Source organism: Pogona vitticeps, chromosome 1 (assembly GCF_051106095.1).
Source record: "Pogona vitticeps strain Pit_001003342236 chromosome 1, PviZW2.1, whole genome shotgun sequence".
NCBI classification, from domain to species: Eukaryota; Metazoa; Chordata; class Lepidosauria; order Squamata; family Agamidae; genus Pogona; species Pogona vitticeps.
In genome coordinates, this window is record NC_135783.1 from 303,997,843 (window position 1) to 304,019,362 (window position 21,520).

The 21,520-nt window shown below is 42.5% G+C and overlaps 1 protein-coding gene across 3 annotated transcripts in view; it reads right to left on the bottom strand.

Annotated features, from left to right (window-relative positions):
- BUB1B (BUB1 mitotic checkpoint serine/threonine kinase B) overlaps positions 1–4,942 on the bottom strand; it is a 37,960-nt gene extending 33,018 nt beyond the window's left edge. The window contains exons 1-4 of one of the 3 annotated variants that reach the window (XM_020795778.3): positions 4,300–4,942; positions 3,720–3,898; positions 2,241–2,300; positions 2,001–2,145 (exon numbers count right to left, since the gene is read on the bottom strand). In XM_020795778.3, coding sequence (XP_020651437.3) covers positions 2,001–2,145; positions 2,241–2,300; positions 3,720–3,859 — 345 coding nt within the window. In that variant the 5' untranslated portion in view covers positions 3,860–3,898; positions 4,300–4,942. The remainder of the gene's footprint in view (positions 1–2,000; positions 2,146–2,240; positions 2,301–3,719; positions 3,899–4,299) is intronic. The other 2 variants (XM_020795780.3, XM_020795779.3) reach the window with 2 other exon arrangements.
- Between the last annotated feature and the right edge of the window lie 16,578 nt (positions 4,943–21,520).

Sequence of the window (21,520 nt, forward strand, 5' to 3'; positions counted from 1 at the left end):
TGTGGGGAACAGAAATAGCATAGCATAAGGCATCCTTCAGTCTCGAGAGACTATGGTAACATGCTCTGAATCGAGGAGTGTCCTCTCCAGAGCATGAAGCCCGGGTAAGGTAATATGGAGGATAGGCTGTTACCCAAGCAGCAGATCCCCCCCTCTCCACATTGCTGAAATGGTCCAATGGAAAGGCAAGAGCCAATACAACTGGTTCCAGCAATGTCGCAGGAGTTGGCAGAACGACACACCTTGACAAATGGGTGAATGCTGAAGAGTATCTCCCACTAGGACAAAATTCTTGCTGGACCATATGGAAGTCACTTAATAGACTTCAAAATGAAGTAGAAAGATTAAAGAATAATCAAGTAAAATGTGGCAACTTAGATACAGGACAAATTTCCTGTAAGAAATTCAACCAACGCAGCACATACAGTATGTACATGCAATATATGCCCCACGAATGTGTACAAAAGATCTAGCAAATGGTCAGGATAATACCATTGAAGTACCCTACTTCTAGTGAAAATTAGTCTAATTATCATAACATTTTCATTTGTTTTTAAACTGTACCTATATTTGATATGCACAAATAATTTTAAATTCTGCAACAGTCCAATACAAATAAATAAAGGATCATTATAAGGACCAAATTAAATGAACAAATGAGTTATTTTGTCCATATGCTTGTATGGAATTCATTTTTAAAAAAAGATTATCAAACAGACCATGAATTCAGTTCTCGGTACAAGTTTTACTCAATTAACTAAATTATTTAATTAATGTTTTAAGACAGCAGTCCCCAACCTTTTTCAGTCCACGGACTGTTTGGGAGGGGGGTACGGGCTCTGTGTGTGGACAGCTGGGGCATCCCCGCGCTCAGGTATGGGTGTGTCACCCTCACAGGTGGGCATGTCATGCTTGCGGAGGGAGGCGTGTCATGAAGTTGTGCCAGAGGACACAAAGTTTAGGTTTCTCACTAAATAGCACCATAGGTCACTTACGAGGTTGATTCCTCTCACTCCCCTCTTCTTTCTCCACACGTACAAGCATGCACCACTTGGGGTGAGACACAAAAGGAGAGGGCGGCATCCTTCCTGCCCTCCTCCTCCTGCTTGATAAGAAAGTCAGGAGGGGACTCTCCCTCCAGCTGGAATTACTTAGCAGAAAGCATGTGGGAAGTGGGGGGGGGGGAGAGAAACATTTACTTTGGCACCTCTGCAGGTTCTCTTGGGCCTCTGCCAGCTCCTCCCGGCCTTTCCCACCCGCAAGCACAACAGGCCCCGCGGGTGGGTGGGTGGAGACTCATGTCTGCGGCCGGCGCCGGGCCACCGGTTGGGGAACTGTGCTTTAAGACAGTGGTCCCCAACCTTGGGCCTCCAGATGTTCTTGGACTTCAACTCCCAGAAATCCTGGCCAGCAGAGGTGGTGGTGAAGGTTTCTGGGAGTTGTAGCCCAAGAACATCTGGAGGCCGAAGGTTGGGGACCACTGCTTTAAGACACTGGTTCTTAACCTTTGTTACTCAGATGTTTTTGGACTGCAACTCCCAGAAGCCTTCACCATCAGTTCTGCTGGCTGGGGTTTTTGGGAGTTGCAGTTCAAAAACACCTGAGTAACAAAGGTTAAGAATCACTGCTTGGCTGTTTTTTATACATATATATATATACATATACATATACACATATATACATACACACACATACACATTAATCAAGAAAATGTTTTCTGCACATAATGAAATATTTTCACTCTCTGATAAATAATCTCTTTTTGGGTCTTTTGTGTTAATTAAAAGGTTTTTAGCCAGCTGTCAAGAAACTGAGATATGGGAAACAGGAACTGTGAATGTCTATTGATTTGACTTGTGTTTGTAAGGTGTGATGTGGGCAAATTATTGTAAAATGTGTTCACAGCATTAAGCAAACTGTTACAGCTTATCTGAACAACAGCTTATAACTCAGTAAACTGTAATATAGCATATGTGAGAAAACACATGCAGTACACTCACAAATTTAAGCCAGAGGCTGAGGTAGCGAGGGTCTTGGTAATATCTTTGCTGCTCATTCAGTGCTTTAACAGCTCTCTCCAACACAGCAGAGAGGTTGCTCTCTTTACCACCTTGAGGAAAGGTCTGCTCTGTCCATTTGATATATCTAGAGATATTTAAAAAATTATGAACACAAGAAAGAGACATCAAGATTTAAAACTGAGAACTACTCACATTTTATTTCATCAAATTAGAGCTCACCTGTCCCAGACATCCAGAGGATCATCTCCACTGTAAAAGCGAATTTCAGATTCAAACTCTCTGAAATTAGAGGCAAACATCAAAGTAAAGCACCTACATCTGAAAAATGTGTTTAGTTATTTTGTCTAAAATTTTGTCTAAAATTATACACAGAAATGAGGTGAGGAGAGAAAAAATAGCACATACCTTGCCTCTGCAAACAGGCTGCCTCCAATCACAAGGCTTAGCTTCCTACAGTCAGGAGATTTAGCTTTCTCCACTCACAAGCCTGATATACCTGATGTCAGCTGATGCTGTACAAACCAATTGGAACACACCTCATTGGAGGTGGAACCTACAGGCAATGCTCAGATTCAACAGGGACTCGTAATGTCCGAGCATTCTGAGCCCAGAGGCTGAATACTCAGAGCTAAGTTAAGGTTTCTTAATTTTGGGGTTAGAAAGGGGGGGGGGAGAAAAACATGGCGGTCTTATACATAGGGCATCTTATAGACAGAAAAATACGGAACTATGAGAAGGAAGCATATTTGGTTGACTGATACAGAATTTTAAAAGTGCACTCATTTTACCAACAGGAAAAAAGGAAGACTGATCACAGCTCAGTGATAAGGCAAACACTTTGAATATAAGAGAATCCAAAGTCAATTGCCAGGACTTCGCCAGGACTTCTTTGTCCAAGATCTTGTTAAGCCTCTACTAGTTACAATAATAGTAAACTAAATTAACCACTTCTCTGACTGACTGAATATAAGGCAGCCAATGACCAAGGGGTGGTACTAAAGACCACAGAACTTCATGGTGCAGTGGTTAAATAGCAGCAGTGCAGTGAAGCCTCTGCTCATGACCCAAGATTGATCCTGACAGGCTCAGGTAGCTGGCTCAAGGTTGTCTCAACATCCCATCCTTCTGAGGCTGGTAAACTGAAAATGCCCAGAGACTGATTTAAGCACTATTGGGTGGTATATAAGCAGCATGCTTTGCTTTTGTTTCACTTATACAAACATAACTGCACAGTCATTTTAAAGTAGCCCTACTCTAGAATTATATTTGATTTTGTCCCTCTTAAGAAGTTGATATACCTCTGTTTTCATAAAACATCTCTCCTTGATAAATAAAATTGCTAGAAATGCAAAATGTTCGAACCTTGTCTAACAACATACATGTTTTCAAATGCATGTGCAAAGACTGATGTATACTAGCCCAGTTAACCTTTTCATGTGCTAAAAGCTGTTTGAAGATACAAGTACATCATTTGGGCCTTGCATCCTTGGTGCAGGAAATATCTAGTATTTGCATAAAACAGATTTATCTGTGTTCCTTGTAAAGAACTAGAGTCCTTGGACCATAACCTCCTGAATCTGTGCTTGGTGCCTGGGTTTAATGGGAATTATAGTCCAAAACATCTGGAAGGCATGCATAGTAGCTCTCCTAAAGCAAGAGTTTAGCAGGTTGCATAGAGACAAACAACAACACACTCACCGCTTTTGCAGCTGGATGGTTGTGTGGGTGGAAACATCCTGCTGGGCCAGAGCTTCTTGCAGGGTAGCCATCACCCTCCCTTGCCTAAGGGGTTGCACATTCTCTTTGCTCAGCTCCCACTCATTCCCATCCAGGGACATGATTGTCTATATTTAAGACTTTTGATAGGTCTATAAACCCTAGAGATGAGAAGAAATGAAGATAATTGCTGTTATATGTGTGGAATCAAGGAAGACATTTAGAATAACCCAATTTGTTGGATCAATGAACAGGTAACAGCATGTTCTAACCATTAGCTTGCTAAACTAGGATTTAGAAGACCAGTTCGCCCAGTGCTATGAAATTCACTGAGTTATGCTGGGCCATTCTCTCACACCTTAGGCTACCTCACAGGGTTGTTGTGAAAAGGAAACAACGAGAAAAGCCCTGTACAGTACAACATTTCAAGCTCATTGGACAAAGGGCAGGAATGTAACTACAGTAATAAGTAAACAATCAACACACGCACTTGAGCAGCACAGAGATTAGCAACACATTCGCAATTACTCCAATTCAACAAAACCTCTTTGGCTTCAATTACCTATTTTCTCGTCACGACTGGAAAGAATTAAAGTTGGAAGGAGCAAAGGTGTATGCTTATTTTTAAAAGAACTCCCTTCAGCCTGCTTGTTCGTGTGAATGGATAGCAGTTATGGCAGTAGAGAGTTCGATGTTCTTGTCCAAACCTCACGAACCCGGTACCGCTGAGTTTCCAGAACAAAGGCGACCAAGAGCCCAAACCTCCTTCCAGAAACTGAAAGGTGGAAATTAGAGGGTCCCCAGCATTTTGCTGCCCTGCCTTGTGCACGGACCACAACTGCGAAAAGAACACCTCGCCATCATCCGCACGCACCTCTCTTAGACCTCGTCAGAGGGCACAAAACTGGGGGTGGAAGGAAGGGGTCCTCGTAAAGCCTTTCGTTTACTCACTATGCGGCGAGAAGCCGAAGTTCAGCCCAGTCCATCCGCTAAGCCTCCGCCGCCACTATGTTCAAATTTTAACCGCCACCAACTCTCGACGGCTCGTTGCACCTTATTGGACTCCTTTTAGCTCTTCCGCCTCTGATTGGATTCCGGGGCATTATGGGAACGGTAGTTTTCTTGGCTGCAGCGTTTCGAAGGGCGTGAGCAGAAAAATACTGGGCTACCGTTGCGTTGGATAGGCAGGACGATAATATATGACGAGGAGTGCTCAGACTCTCAATAGGACTCACATTTCGTCATGAGGGGATTCTTCCAAATGCTTCACGGAAAGGGGGTTTTTGCAGAGGAATTTGGAGAAATAAAAGTACCTATCCCTCAGAAAGAAGCTTTTCTGTACATGCACAGAAGTACTGTAGTCTTATCTTCGGAGGAAGATGCCGGCGGCCACAGAGACAGGCAAAATGTTAGGAAAAACAACCTTCAGAACACGGCCAAAGAGCCCAAAAAACCCACAACAACCAAACCTATTTGTATTGTCAGTATTATTTTCAGATGTAGTCGCCAAAACCCTATGCTTAGTTAAATCATCACCTGCGAATGTTAAGCCCTTCATACACCAATACAGCCATTTGAATTCCAGCAAAACACAAACACATTTTAAGTGCTTTTTTCATCTACAAAATCCTGAAATTGATGGGCCTGCTTAATGAAAGGCTGTTGTGTTCTGAGAGTGAATTATTTTTGTGATGGTTTGTCATTGAAGCAATCAACATGAATTTGACCAAACTCCGGGAAGCAGTGGAAGACAGGAGGGTCTGGCATGCTCTGGTCCATGGGGGCACGAAGAGTCGGGCACGACTAAACAACAACAATGTGATGGTTAGCAGCAGGAAAGGAGGAAAAACAAAAAATAAGATGGATTAATGTGTTCTCGAAGGCTTTCATAGCCCAGATCCGATGGGTGTTGAAGGTTAGTGGCCAAACAGCCCAAAAAACCTAAAACAACCATAAGATGGATTAAAACTTGCCTAAAATGGCTCCATAAAAACAGACTTTGCCCTCCAATTTAATGTCTCCACATTTTCATATTTCAAAGAGAGATAGTCAGGTTCCTTGGGTATACTTCTGCAGACACACCAAAAAACCCCAAACATGCATCTCCAGTTGCAAAGTGAAGACCACCAGCCACTCAGCAAAAGGCCCCAACATCGGGGCAGGTGCCATTACTTTATTAAGTAAGCATAACTTTCTTCTCTTTAGGCAATCAAAGAGTGGACCTCACCTCTTGTGTTTACTTGGGGTGGAAATTAAGGTCTAAAAGGGGCTCATCTGTGTGCCCATGTTTTGAGTGAAGAGTTTATTTGTTTTGTTTTGTTTTGTTTTGGAAGTATAAGTTCAACCAGAACGTTGAGTTTTAATTGATATGTTATTCCTTTCTGGAATAGCAATGTTACAATAGCAGCAGCTACCAAACCGCTGCAGCCCAGTGACAGCCTAAACATTCACCCTAATGCAGTTACAGTGGACCCTTGACTTACAGACGGCTTGACTTACAGACTTTTTGAGTTACAGACTTCTCTGGCTGCAAAATTTAGGTTTGACTTGCAGCCTGAGAATTGACTTACAGACCAGAAAAAAAAACAAAATGGAACAAAAATGGCCTGTTACGGGATTAATCGGTTTTCAATACACTGTAGGTCAATGGAGACTTGACCTACAGACTTTTTGACTTGAGAACCGCCTTCCAATATGGATTAAGTTCTCAAGTCAAGACCCCACTGTATTTTATTGTCAATCCAAAACATTCCGGGGGGGGGGCACTTTGAATGTAATTCTGAACTTTTCTGATAATTGTTTTTTGGTATTGAATTTGGTGATAAACGATGCAATAAATTCCTTTTAACATGTAACCTTCAGAGCTGTGATGTCTCTTCTCCGTCAGGGGCCAGATCTGCCATTTCACTGCCTTAGACCAGAGATGGGGAATATTTAGTAAAGGTAAAAGTTCCCCTTGACAATTTGTTCAGTCGTGTCCGACTCTAGGGGGCGGTGCTCATCTCCGTTTCCAACCCTAGCGTTTGTACGAAGACAATCTTCCGTGGCCAGCGCAACTAGACACGGAACACCGTTTACCTTCCCACTGTGGTGGTACCTATTTATCTACGGACTTGCATTTTGCATGCTTTTGAATTGCTAGGTTGGCGGGAGCTGGGACAAGAGACAGGGGCTCTCTCTGTTACGTGGATTAGATCTTAGGACTGCAGGTCTTCTGATCTTGCAGCATAGAGGCTTCTCCCACCATCCCTCACACTGGTCTCTCCTAGGAACATGGATGTGGTTGTTGTTGTTTAGTTGTTAAGTCGTGTCTGACTCTTAGTGACCCCATGGACCAGAGCACGCCAGGCCCTCCTGTCTTCCACTGCCTCCTGGAGTTGGGTCAAATTCATGTTGGTCGCTTCGATGACCCTGTCCAACCATCTTGTCCTCTGTGGTCCCCTTCTCCTCTTGCCGTCACACTTTTCCAACACCAGGGTCTTTTCCAGGGGGGTCTTCTCTTCTCACGAGATAGCCAAAGTATTGGAGCCTCAGCTTCAGGATCTGTCCTTCCAGTGAGCACACAGGGTTGATTTCCTTTAGAATGGATACGTTTGTTCTCTTTGCAGTCCAGGGGACTCTCAAGACTCTCGTGGAGCACCACAATTCAAAAGCATCAATTCTACAGTGGGCAGCCTTCTTTATGGTCCAGATCTCACTTCCGTACATCACTACTGAAAAAACCATAGCTTTGATTATGCGGACCTTTGTTGGCAAGCTGATGTCTGCTTTTCAAGATGCTGTCTAGGTTTGTGATCACTTTCTTCCCAAAAAGCAGGCGTCTTTTAATTTCGTGGCTGCTGTCACCATCTGCAGTGATCATGGAGCCCAAGAAAGTAAAATCTGTCCCTGTCTCCATATCTTCCCCTTCTATTTGCCAGGAGGTGATGGGACCAGTGGACATGATCTTAGTTTCTTTCATGTTGAACTTCAGATCATTTTTTGTGCTCTCCTCTTTCACCCTCATTAAGAGGTTCCTTAATTCCTCCTCACTTTCTGCCATCAGAGTGGTATCATCTGCATATTGGAGGTTGCTGATATTTCTTCCAGCAATCTTAATTCTGGTTTGGGATTCTTCCAATCCGGCCTTTCGCATGATGTATTCTGCATATAAGTTAAATAAGCCGGGGGACAATATACAGCTTTGTTATACTCCTTTCCCAATTTTGAACCAATCAGTTTCATATCCAATTCTAACTCTTGCTTCCTGTCCCACATATAGATTTCTCAGGAGGTAGATAAGGTGATCAGGTACTCTCATTTCTTTAAGAACTTGCCATAGTTTGCTGTGGTCCACACAGTCAAAGGCTTTTGCGTAGTCAAAGAAGCAGAATATGTTTTTTGGAACTCTCTGGCTTTCTCCATAATCCAGTACATGTTAACAATTTGGTCTCTAGTTCCTCTGCCCCTTCGGAATCCAGCTTGTACTTCTGGAAGTTCTTGGTCCACATACTGCTGAAGCCTACCTTGGAGGATTTTGAGCATAACCTTGCTAGCGTGCGAAATGAGTGCAATTGTACAGTAGTTGGAGAATTCTTTGGCACTGCCCTTCCTTGGGACTGAGATGTAGACTGATCAGTCCTTTGGCCACTGCTGAGTTTTCCAAACTTGCTGGCATATTGAGTGTAGCATCTTAACAGTGTCATCTTTTAAGATTTTAAATAGTTAAACTGGAATGCCATCACCTGCACTGGCCTTGTTGTTAGCCATGCTTTCTAATGCCCACTTGACTTCACTCTCCAGGATGTCTGGCTCAAGATCAGCAACCACAGTTTCTGGGTTGTCTGGGACATCCAGATCTTTCTGATATAGTTCCTCTGTGTATTCTTGTTGATCTTCTTGATGCCTTCTGCTTCTGTTAGGTCCCTACCATTTTTGTCCTTTATCATGTCCATCTTTCAACAAAATGTTCTTTTAATATCTCCAATTTTCTTGAAAAGATCTCTGGTTTTTTCCTTTCTATTCTTTTCCTCTATTTCTTTGCACTGTTCATTTAAGAAGGTCCTCTTGTCTCTCCTTGCTATTCTTTGGAAGTCTGCATTCAGTTTTCTGTAACTTTCCCATTCTCCTTTGCATTTTGTTTCCCTTCTCTTCTCTGCTGTTTGTAAGGCCTCGTTGGACAGCCACTTTACTTTCTTGCATTTCCTTTTCTTTGGGATGGTTTTTATTGCTGCCTCCTGTACAATGTTACAAGCTTTCATCCATAGGTTTTCAGGCACCGTGTCCACCAAATCTAGTGCCTTAAATCTGTTCTTCACTTCCACTGTGTATTCATAGGGATTTGGTTTAGATTATACAGCCCAGTGGTGTTTTTTACTTTCTTCAGTTTACGCTTGAGTTTTGCTATAAGACACTGATGATCAGAGCCACAATCAGCTCCAGGTCTTGTTTTTGCTGACTGTATAGAGCTTCTCCATCTTTGGCTGCAGAGAACATCTGGTGATGTCCATGTGTAGAGTCATATCTTGTGTTGTTGGAAAAGAATGTTTGTGATGACCACCTTGTTCTCTTGACAAAACTCTATTAACCTTTGCCCTGCTTCGTTTTGAACTCCAAGGCCAAACTTACCTGTTGTTCCTTTTATCTCTTGACTCCCTGCTTTAGCATTCCAGTCCCCTAGAATGAGAAGAACATATTTCTTTGGTGTCAGTTCTAGAGGGTGTTGTAAATCTTCATAAAATTGTTCAATTTCAGTCTCTTCAGCATGGGTGGTTGGTGCATAAACTTGGATTACTGGGATGGTGAAAGATCTGCCTTGGATTCATATTGAAATCATTCTATCATTTTTCAGAATGTACCCCAGTACAACTTTTCACACTCCTTTGTTGACTATGAGGGCCACTCCAATTCTTCTATGGGATTCTTGCCCACAGTAGTAGATATGATAATCGTCTGAATTGAATTCGCCCATTCCCATCCATTTTGGTTCACAGATGCCCAGGATGTCAATATTTATTTTTCCCATCTTCTGTTTGACCACACCCAGCTTACCAAGGTTCATAGATCTCCAGGTTCCTATGCAGTATTTTTCTTTGCAGCATCAGACTTTTCTTTCACTTCCAGGCATGTCTACAGCTGAGCGTCCTTTCGGCTTTGGCCCAACCACTTCATTAGCTCTGGAGCTACTTGTACTTTTTCTCCACTGTTCCTCAGTTGCATGTTGGACACCTTCCGACCTGAGGGGCTCATCTTCCAGCATCATATCTTTTAGCCTTTTGTTTCTGTTCATGGGGTTTTCTTGGCAAAGATACTGGAGTGGCTTGCCAATTCCTGCTCGGGGTGGATCGTGTTTAATCAGAACTCTCCACTATGACCTGTCCATCTTGGGTGTCTCTGCACAGCATAGCCCATAGCTTCTCTGAGTTACTTAAGCCCCTTCACCACGACAAGGCAGCAATCCGTGAAGGGGATGAATGTGGTAGACCAACAAAATTGGTGGTGGTGGTGAACTAACTTTTCCCACCACTCATTCACACTCCACCATTCCAAACTTTTCTTTGAAAATGTCATGTGCGCTACAAGTCAAATTGGGCCAGTGGATGAGATATTAACATAACAAAGTGCTGATTAGTAAAAACATGAAGCACACATTATTATCTTTTCCTTTTCCCCATGCCTATTCACTGACAGCACATAGGAGAAATGCACCAATGTGCTGATCTGGCCAGTGGGCATAGTGAGGAAGTGTCATTTCCTTTTGTTGTTTCTCTTTTTGGCCACAAGGTGCTGCTGTGAGGCTAGAGTTACTGCTTTAATATCTCCTTCTTTTGCCCCAAGCTGCAGATTTCCTTTCCTATACAGTATAAGGTTTAATGCTCTTTTGAAAACTATATAATGTTCCAGGATTCTCCTTACCATTAGGCAGATTGAAGCAATCACCTTAGAAACTTTTCTTGCCCCCCAAAACAAGAAGTACTGTAGCACCATAAATGCTAACAGATTTTATTTCATTTAATCTTTCAAGAACCGCAGAGTAGGCTACAGTTAGTACTAAATGACACTCATTTATCTTTAAGGTGCTAGATGATGTCTTGCTGGTATGATATTTTTAGTGGCAAGATTTGAGAACTAATACAGTATTTGTGGGAATTTCTGTTTCAGGAGGCAACTACCTTCTACCTTTAAGTGGGGTGGGGCTGTTCCTGCTCTACTTCAAGCAGCAAAATGTCTTGAGCCAGACCTGCAGTATTCACATGAACTGGTAGTTGTGGGTACAAATGAAGCCAATCTATAAGTTAAAAGTAAGTTTCTGTCTCTTTGTTACTGCATCATACAGAGAAGGGTAGACAGATTTACATCAGATTTATAGTAATGTAGGGTTGGGATCGTGGTGGCGCTGTGGGCTAAACTGCAGAAGCCTGTGCTGCAGGGTCAGAAGACCAAGCAGTTGTAAGATCGAATCCACACAACGGAGTGAGCTCCCGTCGCTTGTCCCAGCTCCCGCCAACCTAGCGGTTTGAAAGCATGCAAATGCGAGTACAGTAGATAAATAGGGACCACCTTGGTGGGCAGGTAACAGCGTTCCGTGTCTAAGTCACACTGGCCATGTGACCACGGAAGATTGTCTTTGGACAAAAACGCTGGCTCTATGGCTTGGAAATGGGGATGAGCACTGCTCCCTAGAGTCGAACACGACTGGACAAAAATTGTCAAGGGGAACCTTTACCTTTACCTTTACCTAGGGTTGGGATCATCTGGCTTTAAAAAAAGAACAGGCTATATAGCATACAGAAAAATCACTTCAGAGTCAAGTTGATTATCTAAGGTTAAATGGCCAGATGGACTTTCACTAAATTTGAAAAGTATCTTGGGGATTGTTGTTGTTATTATGTGCAGTCAAGTTGGTTCTGATTTATGGTGACCCCATAAATGAACAATCTCCAAAAGGTCCTATCCTCACCAGCCCTCACACATGACGTATTACACTATGTCATGATTTGTTTAGCAAAAATAAAGCCAAAATGGAGAATCCATGTGTGAAAAAGTAAGTACACCTTATGAGTCAATAGCTTGTAGAACCACCCTTAGCAACAATAATTTGAAGTACTGTAATTGTTTTCTTATGACTTTATCAGTCTCTCACATCGTTGTGGAGGAATTTTGGACCACTCTTCTTTACAACATTAGTTCAGTTCATTGAGGTTTGCAGGCATTTGTCTATGCACAGCTCTCTTAAGGTCCTGCCACAGTATTTCAATTAGGTTGAGGTTAGGGACTTTGACTGGTCCATTGCTACACCTTCTTTTCTTTTCTTTTTTTCAGTCATTCTGTTGCAGATTTACTGGTATACTTGGGATCATTGACCAGTTGCATGACTCAATTTAGGTCAAGCTTTATCTGTTGGAAAGATGATCTCACATTTGATGCTAGAATACTTTGGTATACATAGGAGTTCACAGTTAATACAGTAACTGCAAATGCCCAGGTTCTGTGGGTGGGAAACAAGCCCAAATCATTACCCCTCCACCACCATGCTTGACAGTTGGTATGAGGTGCTTTTGCTAATATGCTATGTTTGGTTTTCACCAAACATGACACTGTGCATTATGGTCAAACATGACCACTTTGATCTCATCTGAGAGTTTGTTCAGATGCATCTTTGCAAACCTAAGCCATGCTGCCATATTCTTTTTAGACAGAAGAGGCTTTCTCCTGGCAACCCTTTCAAACAAACTGTACATGTTCAGTCTTCTTCTAATTCTCATGGACTTTAACATATAATATGCTAACCCAGGCCGGTAGAGTCTGAGATGTAACTCTTGCAATTTCTCTGAACATTGTACATTCTGACCCTGGGGTAAATTTGCTTGGATGTTCACTCCTGGGAAGTTTGGCAACTATCTTTAATGTTTCCCATTTATGAATAATCTTCCTCACTGTAGAATGATGGAGTTTTAATTGTTTGGAAATGGCCTTATAACCCTTCCCAGATTGATGAGCAGCAACAATTGCTTCTCTATGATCATTGCTGATGTGTTTATTCCTTGGCATTGTATTAACACACACCTGAATGCTCCAGACCAGCGAACTGCTAAAAGGTATTCTTGAAGGCTATAAATACTCAACTATCCAACAAACAGCAACAGAGCATGGACTGAGTTCCTACTCCAGTCCTCTGAAGATGCCAGCCACAGAGGCTGGCGAAACATCAGGAAGAACAACCTTCAGAACACAGCCAAAGAGTCCGGAGAACTGCTAAAACTTTGGCTTCTATAGAGGTGCCAATATTTGCTGATGATCAATTAATTACTCAAGGGCCTTGGGTTAGCAGCATCTGGCTGCTACTTAGCCTCTTATGGAAGCAGTAAGGGTGTACTTAGTTTTTCACACATGGTTCTCCATTTTGGCTTTATTTTTGTTAAATAAATCATGATACTGTATAATTCATCAAGTTGTCGTTAATCTGAAGTTGTATTTAACTAATTTGCAGACCTGCCAAGGACCAGATGGTGTTTATTATATCCTGATATGCAAAATCATAGATTTCAAAGAGCCGTACTTTGTTTTTCACATAACCATGTAGTTGTGCAAAATGAATTTTGTAGGCCCATAGGATGAGCCCTTGTTTTCTTTTTAGGCAGCCTTTTAGTTATCAAGAGTTTTCTTGCTTTTATTTCTTCCAAAGAGATGGCAGATTTGGTAATCACAACAAGGAACAATGTCACCCCAGACACTGACTTTTACTTAAAGGAAATGTGGAGTAACTGGAGATATTGGAAGAATACCTATCTATGCTCAGAGTTGATTGGGTTTTTGGCATTGTACTACTTACATACTTGTAGCTTATCTGAAATCACTCTTCCCCCAGTTTGGATTTCACATTGGTGCAACTCAAGAAGCTGCAACAGCATAAAACCCACAGATTAAAACAGGCTGTTATATTAATTGACTGTGTCATTCATTAGATGGCTTGAAATCTCATCTCACTTGACTGTCCCTATACAAGTGATAGACCCTTATCGAGTGCAGTAGATGATTGTACAAAGCAGAGATTTGGAAAAAGAAGTAGGTGTAGTCTGTAGTGGCATAAAACAGCCTTTCTGATAACCTGAAAATGATAATAACCTGCAGATATTAAGTGATGGGGAAATAACAACCGACAGGCATGATAAGCTTTATATGTAGATCACTTGCACATACTTACAAATAAGCCCAGTACATATGCAGATAGAGTTGCAAAGTTGGCAGCACTCCATTTTATGATGTTTCAGGGTCAAACCTGAGACCAGGGAGCATGTATTTGTGACAAACACAAGCTGAGTTCTTGTGATATTACAGAAGTGGGGCAAATAATGGCTGGGAGGAGGCTGGAACTGCTCTGGGCTAACTGACTGAGGAACAGGCATATGGAGAAATCTGAGTAAAACCAGCATACATACTGTCACCAACTGTCTCTCCCCAGTCCCTTCTATTCACTCCTGGCTTTGTGATGTACTGACTTGGCACAGTCGTGACACACATTGCAAATACCTTTGGCCAGTGGGCCCTGGTGGCAGCTGGGAACAAAGTAGGATGGACACCTAAGTTTGACAGCTACCTCAAACAGAAATATTGAACGTCATTTTCTTCCAGTAATGCTCCCTTTTATATTTGTCTTCTTTCCAGAGACCTGTGGAAATAAAGCAATTCAGATGGCACCCTGAGACCTACTAACTGTACCTACAGATGTTGACACCAGTGAAATCGAAAACTGTCTTATAATAGAAACACATCAACTATAACTTTGTCTAAACTCACTGGGGATAATTATGCTCAGTCCCCATTTTCTCTTTTCAGCAGTGCAGCCAGCTAAGTGCAAGTATGGAAAACATTATCTTTTTAAACTGTAACTTCCAGAATACCCCAATGGGCATGGCTAATAACTATACCGGCTAGCATACTCTGAGAGCTGTAGTCCAGAAATACAACTTTCTCCATCAGCTGTTAAGTGGTACAGCTGCAGGAATCTTTATTCCTGTGCAGATAGTTATTCTGTTACCTTGCCCACTATACATTTGTTTAATTAATTGCTCATTTTGTTCCCAGACTGTTGTGTTGGCCCAGTGTACTTACAGTATGCATGAGTGCCTAAAAGGTGGCAAGCTTCTGAAAGACGACTCTCTGTCTATTTAATTTATTTATATGAGTTAGGCATACAATCCCCTGTTAATTGCAGGCACTGAAAGCATAGTGTGACTCAAGATAATATAGCTGTGGGCTCCTCTCTAGGCAACTAGAATATGCTAATTGGCTAGTAATCATTGGGATATTTCTCAGTAAATATATTTTGAGTTTTCCCATAAGCCAGCTTGTACTTAATTTTAGTTACCAAATGTATCTCAAATGCAGAAAAAATGCTTTAGTGGTTTGAACTTTGGTGGTTCTGCAGAAGAAAAACTGAGAAGAAGTCTGTCGCAAACACGGGTTCGAAAACACACGTGTAAGCTTGGACAGAGAGCAATCAGGAGTTTGCACATGCTAAAATGGGCTGAAGAGTCCAAATTCAGCTAGCCATGATACAACACTCCTTCTCGCAGGTCTGCCCACATAAGAACACCCTGGTACTCTCAGATATTATTGTGAAAAGGTCAAGTGGGCTTTGTAGTCCTTAGACTTAACTTGCACCACTGACAGGACTCTAAGTAAGCTAGGCCGAGGCAGCACTCTCAAATGACCCTATGACAAGTGTACTGTTCAGGAAACCAAATGAGTTTTATAATCTTTATTTTATTAAAGAAAAAGCATGTTACTAAATATCAAAGCCGAATTACACCAAAACAAATAATCTAGCATTGTGCTGTTTAGTTACACAGATGTAGTTACACAGATGTAGTGAGGCAAAGAAAACATGAAAAATAGAAAAGTATTCAAAAAGCCAAAAAGCCATTAAAAGAATAAAAACAGTTCCAGTACAAGAAATCATTAGTAAAAACAAAATGATCCATGTAGGTCATAACAAGGCTATAGTCCTCAGTGATACTATAGAATAAAAATCCCTTAACCAAAGTAAAAATCCATTATATGTCCCATAGTCCTTAGAAAAGAAAAATCCAGTGAATATACCATAGTCCTTACAACATTACAAGAGCATAGTCCATATGGAGTATTCCAAGAAAAGAAGTCCATAAAGAATATTCCATAGAACAGTCCACAGAAAATAGTCCATGCACAGTCCTTAGGAAAAATCCCATAAGTCCAAAAGTAATCCAGCAAAGCATAGGAACTAGTCCATGTAGGTAGGCCACCAGTCTCAAATGGCTGAAGAGTAGGTCACGAATGACTGAAAGGTCGGTCTTGGAAAGACAAAGTCCATAGGCAAAAAGTTCCTTTTTCAAGAGTAACTGGCAAGGGCTCATCGCACCTTCCCACGATGTCATCCAATCAGAGTTCGTTACTAGGCAAACAGTCCTGTTACATCACATGACTTCCTTCCCATACGCACCAGATGTTATTTGGGTTTTCTGTGGTTTATCAAAGAGTCACAACAATTCCCATCTATCTAATCACACAGAGTCCTTTCTCAGGCCTTCAGAATAACATTCTCTCTGCTCGCCTAGAAAACAACTTGTCAGCATAGCACAGATACTATATACAAAGAAACAAAATGGAACCTCTCTGGCTCATTTCATAATTACAAAGCCCATATGCCTTTAAAAGATTTTAACTCAAAAACCCATCTCATCACAAAGTCTATTTCCTCACATCAGAGTTTTTCAAACCATGACCTGAAGAAGCCTCAAAATCTATAATTTGGTTGTAATACTATAATTTGTTAATGTACTATTTGGTCATGTATTAGATATAGTTCTCACCTTCTCACAGCAAACCTCAATGTTATTTACGAATATTAAAATATACTTTTAATTATAAACTAAAATCAGCTGGTTAAGCCAGTAAAATACATCAACTATCAGGAAGCAATAAGAAAGATTTTAAGCAAGAGAATATGACAGACTTTGTGCGGCATCCCAAGCACATTAAAGAAAGTACTGGAAGGGAAGGCTGCATTGTGGTTGCTAAAACTGAAAAGTCCCAATATCTACTTTTTTATTTATTTATTTAAATTATATGCCACCCACTCTACCCAAAGGTCTCTGGGTGGCTTACAACAATTAAAATATAATAAAAAGATAAAGCCCCAAGGGTTAAGTGGAATGGTGGTAGAACGGACAGATCCAATCATCCTGTCCGCATCCTCAAGTCTCAACAATTGAAACTCATCCATTAATACTTGACCTAAGCACAGCATACTGGACACATCCTCTGATTCTGCAGGAATGGTGGAGTCCAACCCACTGCGAAACTGAGCGATTGCCCCCTCAAAATGAATAGCAAACTCATCGCAGCGAGCTGATGAGCAGTCCGGGACCTCCACCGGATTTCCAGGTTGAAGAAGACCCCGGACCACCCCAAACAGCTCTGCTGGACGACATTCTGAGGAAGCAATACGTATGGTGAAATGTTGCCATTTTGCGAGCTGTTTTGCCATGAAAAAGGCCCGATAAGGGGCTCTAAGCCGTGTTTGATCGGACTCCCAGCAGGATTTCCTCCACTTGCGTTCCAGCCCTCTCCCCTCTTGCTTCATTGCCCACAGTTCAGAAGTATATAGTTATTCATATACCTGTAACTGCAGGAGCAGAAATTACCAGAAGCAGGGCCTCTGTAGCAAGTTAAAATGTCCTTGTAGGCAACAAGGTCCTTTTAAAGAGAAAGGTGGGGTAAAATATTTTATAAATAAATAAATAAATAAATAAATAAATAAATAAATAAATAAATAAATAAATAAATAAATACATACATACATACATACATACATACATACATACATACATACATACATACATACATACATACATACATACATACATACATACATACATACATACATACAGTTCTTTGGGCATAAATCTCATTGAATTTAATTGAATGTACTTCTAAGTAGGTGTTTAATTGTCTGTAGGCCTCCTAGATTCCAACTGTTTAAGGCAGGGGTCTCAAACTCAATTTACCTGGGGGCCACTGGAGGCAGAGTCTGGGTGAGGCTGGGCCACATCAGATTTTTCCGCCAAGCGGAGCAAGAGCCCGAGGAAGCCACCCAGGAGTTTCCTTAGCCCGGCTGGGGCTCCAAGGAGGAGGAGGAGGAGGGGCGCATGAGCCCTTATCGCCGGCCACAACCCTCTCCAGCTTCTTCACTACCACTACCAGTAACAGCAGCAGGATGAAGAAGTGGAGAAGGGAGGGCACGCCAGTGACCGCCTAGCCGGGGGGGAGGGCACAACAAAAAGTTTTAAAAACCCCTCACAGAATTTGCCTTGCCAAAGGAGAAAAGCGCCCATTGGTGCCCGCGAAATTAAACAGAACAGGGTGGGGCCACCCACAGGTGTGTGTGCACACGCACACAAACACACACACACGGAGGTCTGGCAACCTTCCTCTGAGGGGCCCCCTCAAAAAAAGGCACACTCAGCAGCAGCAGTACCCCCACCATGACAGAGGAGCAAACTTTGTGAGGTGAACCCAGGCAGCCTCTAGAGCCGAGGCGGCTGAAGCAGGACGAAGAGGAGGAGGAGGAGGAAGAGGAAGCACTGCCGGGCGCTGAGGTGGCTGCTGGCCGGGCTGGTGCTCGGTGTGCCGAGAGAGAAAGAGAGCCAGAGAGCTGCTTCCCTGGAATAGGCGGCAGCGGCAGCTGCTGTTGCCGGTGCTGTTGGAGGCGCTCTTCGAGGACGGGCCAGGAGCGAGCTCTGCTCTCAGGCATTGCTTGGAGGCAGCTTGGGCACTCAGGGAAAAGGGCTGGCAGCGCACCTCGCTAGCTGGCTCTCCCCAAGACAGCACCTCTTGCACCCTCCATCCGGAACTGCAGCGTGCCAGGCGGCACCAGATGGAGGGTGCAAGAGGCACTGTCTTGGGAGAGAGCCAGCCAGCAAGGTGAGACTTTTTTTTTCACTCTTGACAGCAGAGGACGCATGGGCGCTTCGGGGGGCAGGCAAGGCGGGGGCCACAAACTCTCATCCAGTGGGCTGCAAATGGCCCCCGGGCTGCATGTTTGAGACCCCTGGTTTAAGGCTTTAGATTCCCAAGGGTGTCACTAGGTGTTTTCAGGGGGGTTGCTGTGGTTTTTGGAAGAGGGGGACCTTTGACTCACCCTCAAGCCCCTGGCCCCCCTTGCTGATACCCCCTTCAAGCCAAGTTCATTCCCTGCTGTGTGTCTCCTGGGCACCTGGGGCCCTCTGACTGTGCCTCTGCTGCTACCATCTTAGGGAGGATGGCTGAGGAGGAGGAGGAGGAGGAAGGGGGGGCCACCACTGGAAAGAGGGATGAAAGGGGCAACAGTTCCCTTCCTGAGGGAAAACTTGTACTCCACCAGTAAAACCCAAGTTTAACCTATCTTTTTTTACCTCCACTTCACAGAGCCTGTTAATGGACTGTCAACAAACATTAAGCCATGAATTTTGAAGCTCGTTGCCGTGATGCAAGTACAACCATTGCATTAAATATTAGGTTAACATTATATTCTGAAAAATCTATTTTAATGTGTTTTCTTTACCTCATTAAAAATGCCTTTTATGCAAATATGGTGGGGGTTGCAGTTTGCTTGGGGAAAGGGTTTATTTTAGAACAAAAGTGTGAAATCTCCAAAGATCTAGGGCAGCCATTTTCAACCCTTTTTTTTTTTTGCCATGGCTGTAAACCTAATATGAAAGAAATATACAGTAATCTGAATCAGTACTGTATAAATTGCATAACAGACCTTATAAAGTGGACAGTTTCCAATCTGGGGAGCCCTTCATATGTGCCAGGGGCCCCTGCAGAGAATGGCTGGTCTAGGGGCTGCATGTGTCCATCCTAGGACTTCAGAAGGACACTCCCGTGACACACAGACACCAACATTTGCGTACAAATGTCATTTTTAGCTGGAAAAGCCCCTTGCAGCCTTTTATTGGCCAACATTTTTAAAAATAAAAATAAATATTGGGTGTGGGAACTTCAGAGGGGGTTGGAGACCTTGCAAACATGGCAAATTTCCCCCTAAAACCGCTAAAAGGCACAAGGGGACTTTTAAAGCCAAACAGTTATTTTTTTTGTGTGATAAGGCATTTTGGAAGACCCGCAAAGTACTACAGGGCTACATCTGGGCTCCTGAGGGCTGCACACAGTTCATGGTTCCCATGTTGCCTCAGGATTACTTTTTTTCACTTGCAGTTATATATAAAACAATACTAATCTTAGAAGTATAGAGCTACAAGGGACCCTATGGGTCACTGAGTCCAGCCACTCTCAAGCAGGCCTACTGGGAAACATTTGGCTCCACAGCCACATATCTAAGTCCCCCGCCACCAAACCAGTGATTCATTCCCATCTTTATTACCCATCAAACCCATTCGGCAGAGATTATATTTCATTTTTTTAAAATTTACTTGCTTGCTGGGGATTTCCTTTCTGCATGTTCCACATAAAGAAAGAGCACAAGGCTAATGTTTAGCTTTCCTAAAATGCAAGGCAGGCCCAGCTCTTTGCTCTCCATTTAACATGGAGATGGGGCACATATCTGTGATCAATGGGAAGTTAAATACAATAATGATATGCCTACAAAGTGGATAACACATGCTGACTAGTATCAGTAAGAACCATACTCATTTATTTACTCAGTCACAAATTACTAGTGCTGTAGACATAACGTGGTCCACATAGAGACATGCACACACTCATGTTACATGGTGAGCTGGATTCTATGTGATTCACTAAGAAAGTGTAGGATGAACCAAAACATATCCCCCTGGATCTCCTTTTCTTCAAACAAAGCAGACGGGCAGTTATTGTAATTCTAATTAGGACGACATTATTCAGTGAGGTAAATAATACTTTAACAAACAAAGCCTCTTGCCTGAAGGTTGTTGACTTTGTGTAATTTCTGTTAAGGTGGTCATACCACTCAGCAGAGCATGAGAAAGAGAGATGAGATTAGATTTTTTTTAAAAGCGAAGATCAAGTGGCCGTTTTCTGTTACTGGCTTCCAGACAGCTGAAACAGAGCTCAGATATGAGGACGATGTGCACCTTAGAAAGGTTTACAACTGGCATTTGTCATTGAGAAGCCACTGAATAAACCATCTCCTCTTTACAGAGCAGTGTACTACAGATGCTGAAATATCAGCTATCATCTTTTGACTGACATTTCTAGCTACAGTTATCCCTTTCTCTTAAGATCTGGTAATGGCCCACTACTTGCTGTCATCTTCTTTATATATCATGGGTCCCCACAACCATTTGAGTAATAAAATAAATTCTCTAGTTCCATGCTCATTAAACAAATTTTCTTGTAACCATTATGAGAGGAAGAATATGCCCACACTGTCCTTTATGCTGCTCCCTGAAATGATTTGAACATTGAGATATGCAAGACTGGTTTACTAGGCAACTGTTCTGCCTCAGGATGTTATTTGTGAGCATTATTTTTATCAAGACCCTCCATGCCAAAATTTGCAAAATTCAGCATGCAAAGAGTTGAATGGGGAGGCCTGTACAGAGTGAATGTACAAAGAGGCACATTCATGCAAAAGTATACAGTGGAGTCAAGATGTTCAACTGATGATAAATTAACCGAAGCAGTGAAGCATTTTTGTGGCAGTTTGTAGAAGGACCATGGCTTAGGTCAGGGGTTGGGGACCTCTAGTTCTCCTGATGTTTTGGTTTACAAATCCCATCAGGCTGACTTTGTATGGCCAATGGAAAGGGCTTGTTGGAGTTGTAATGCAAAACATCTGGAAT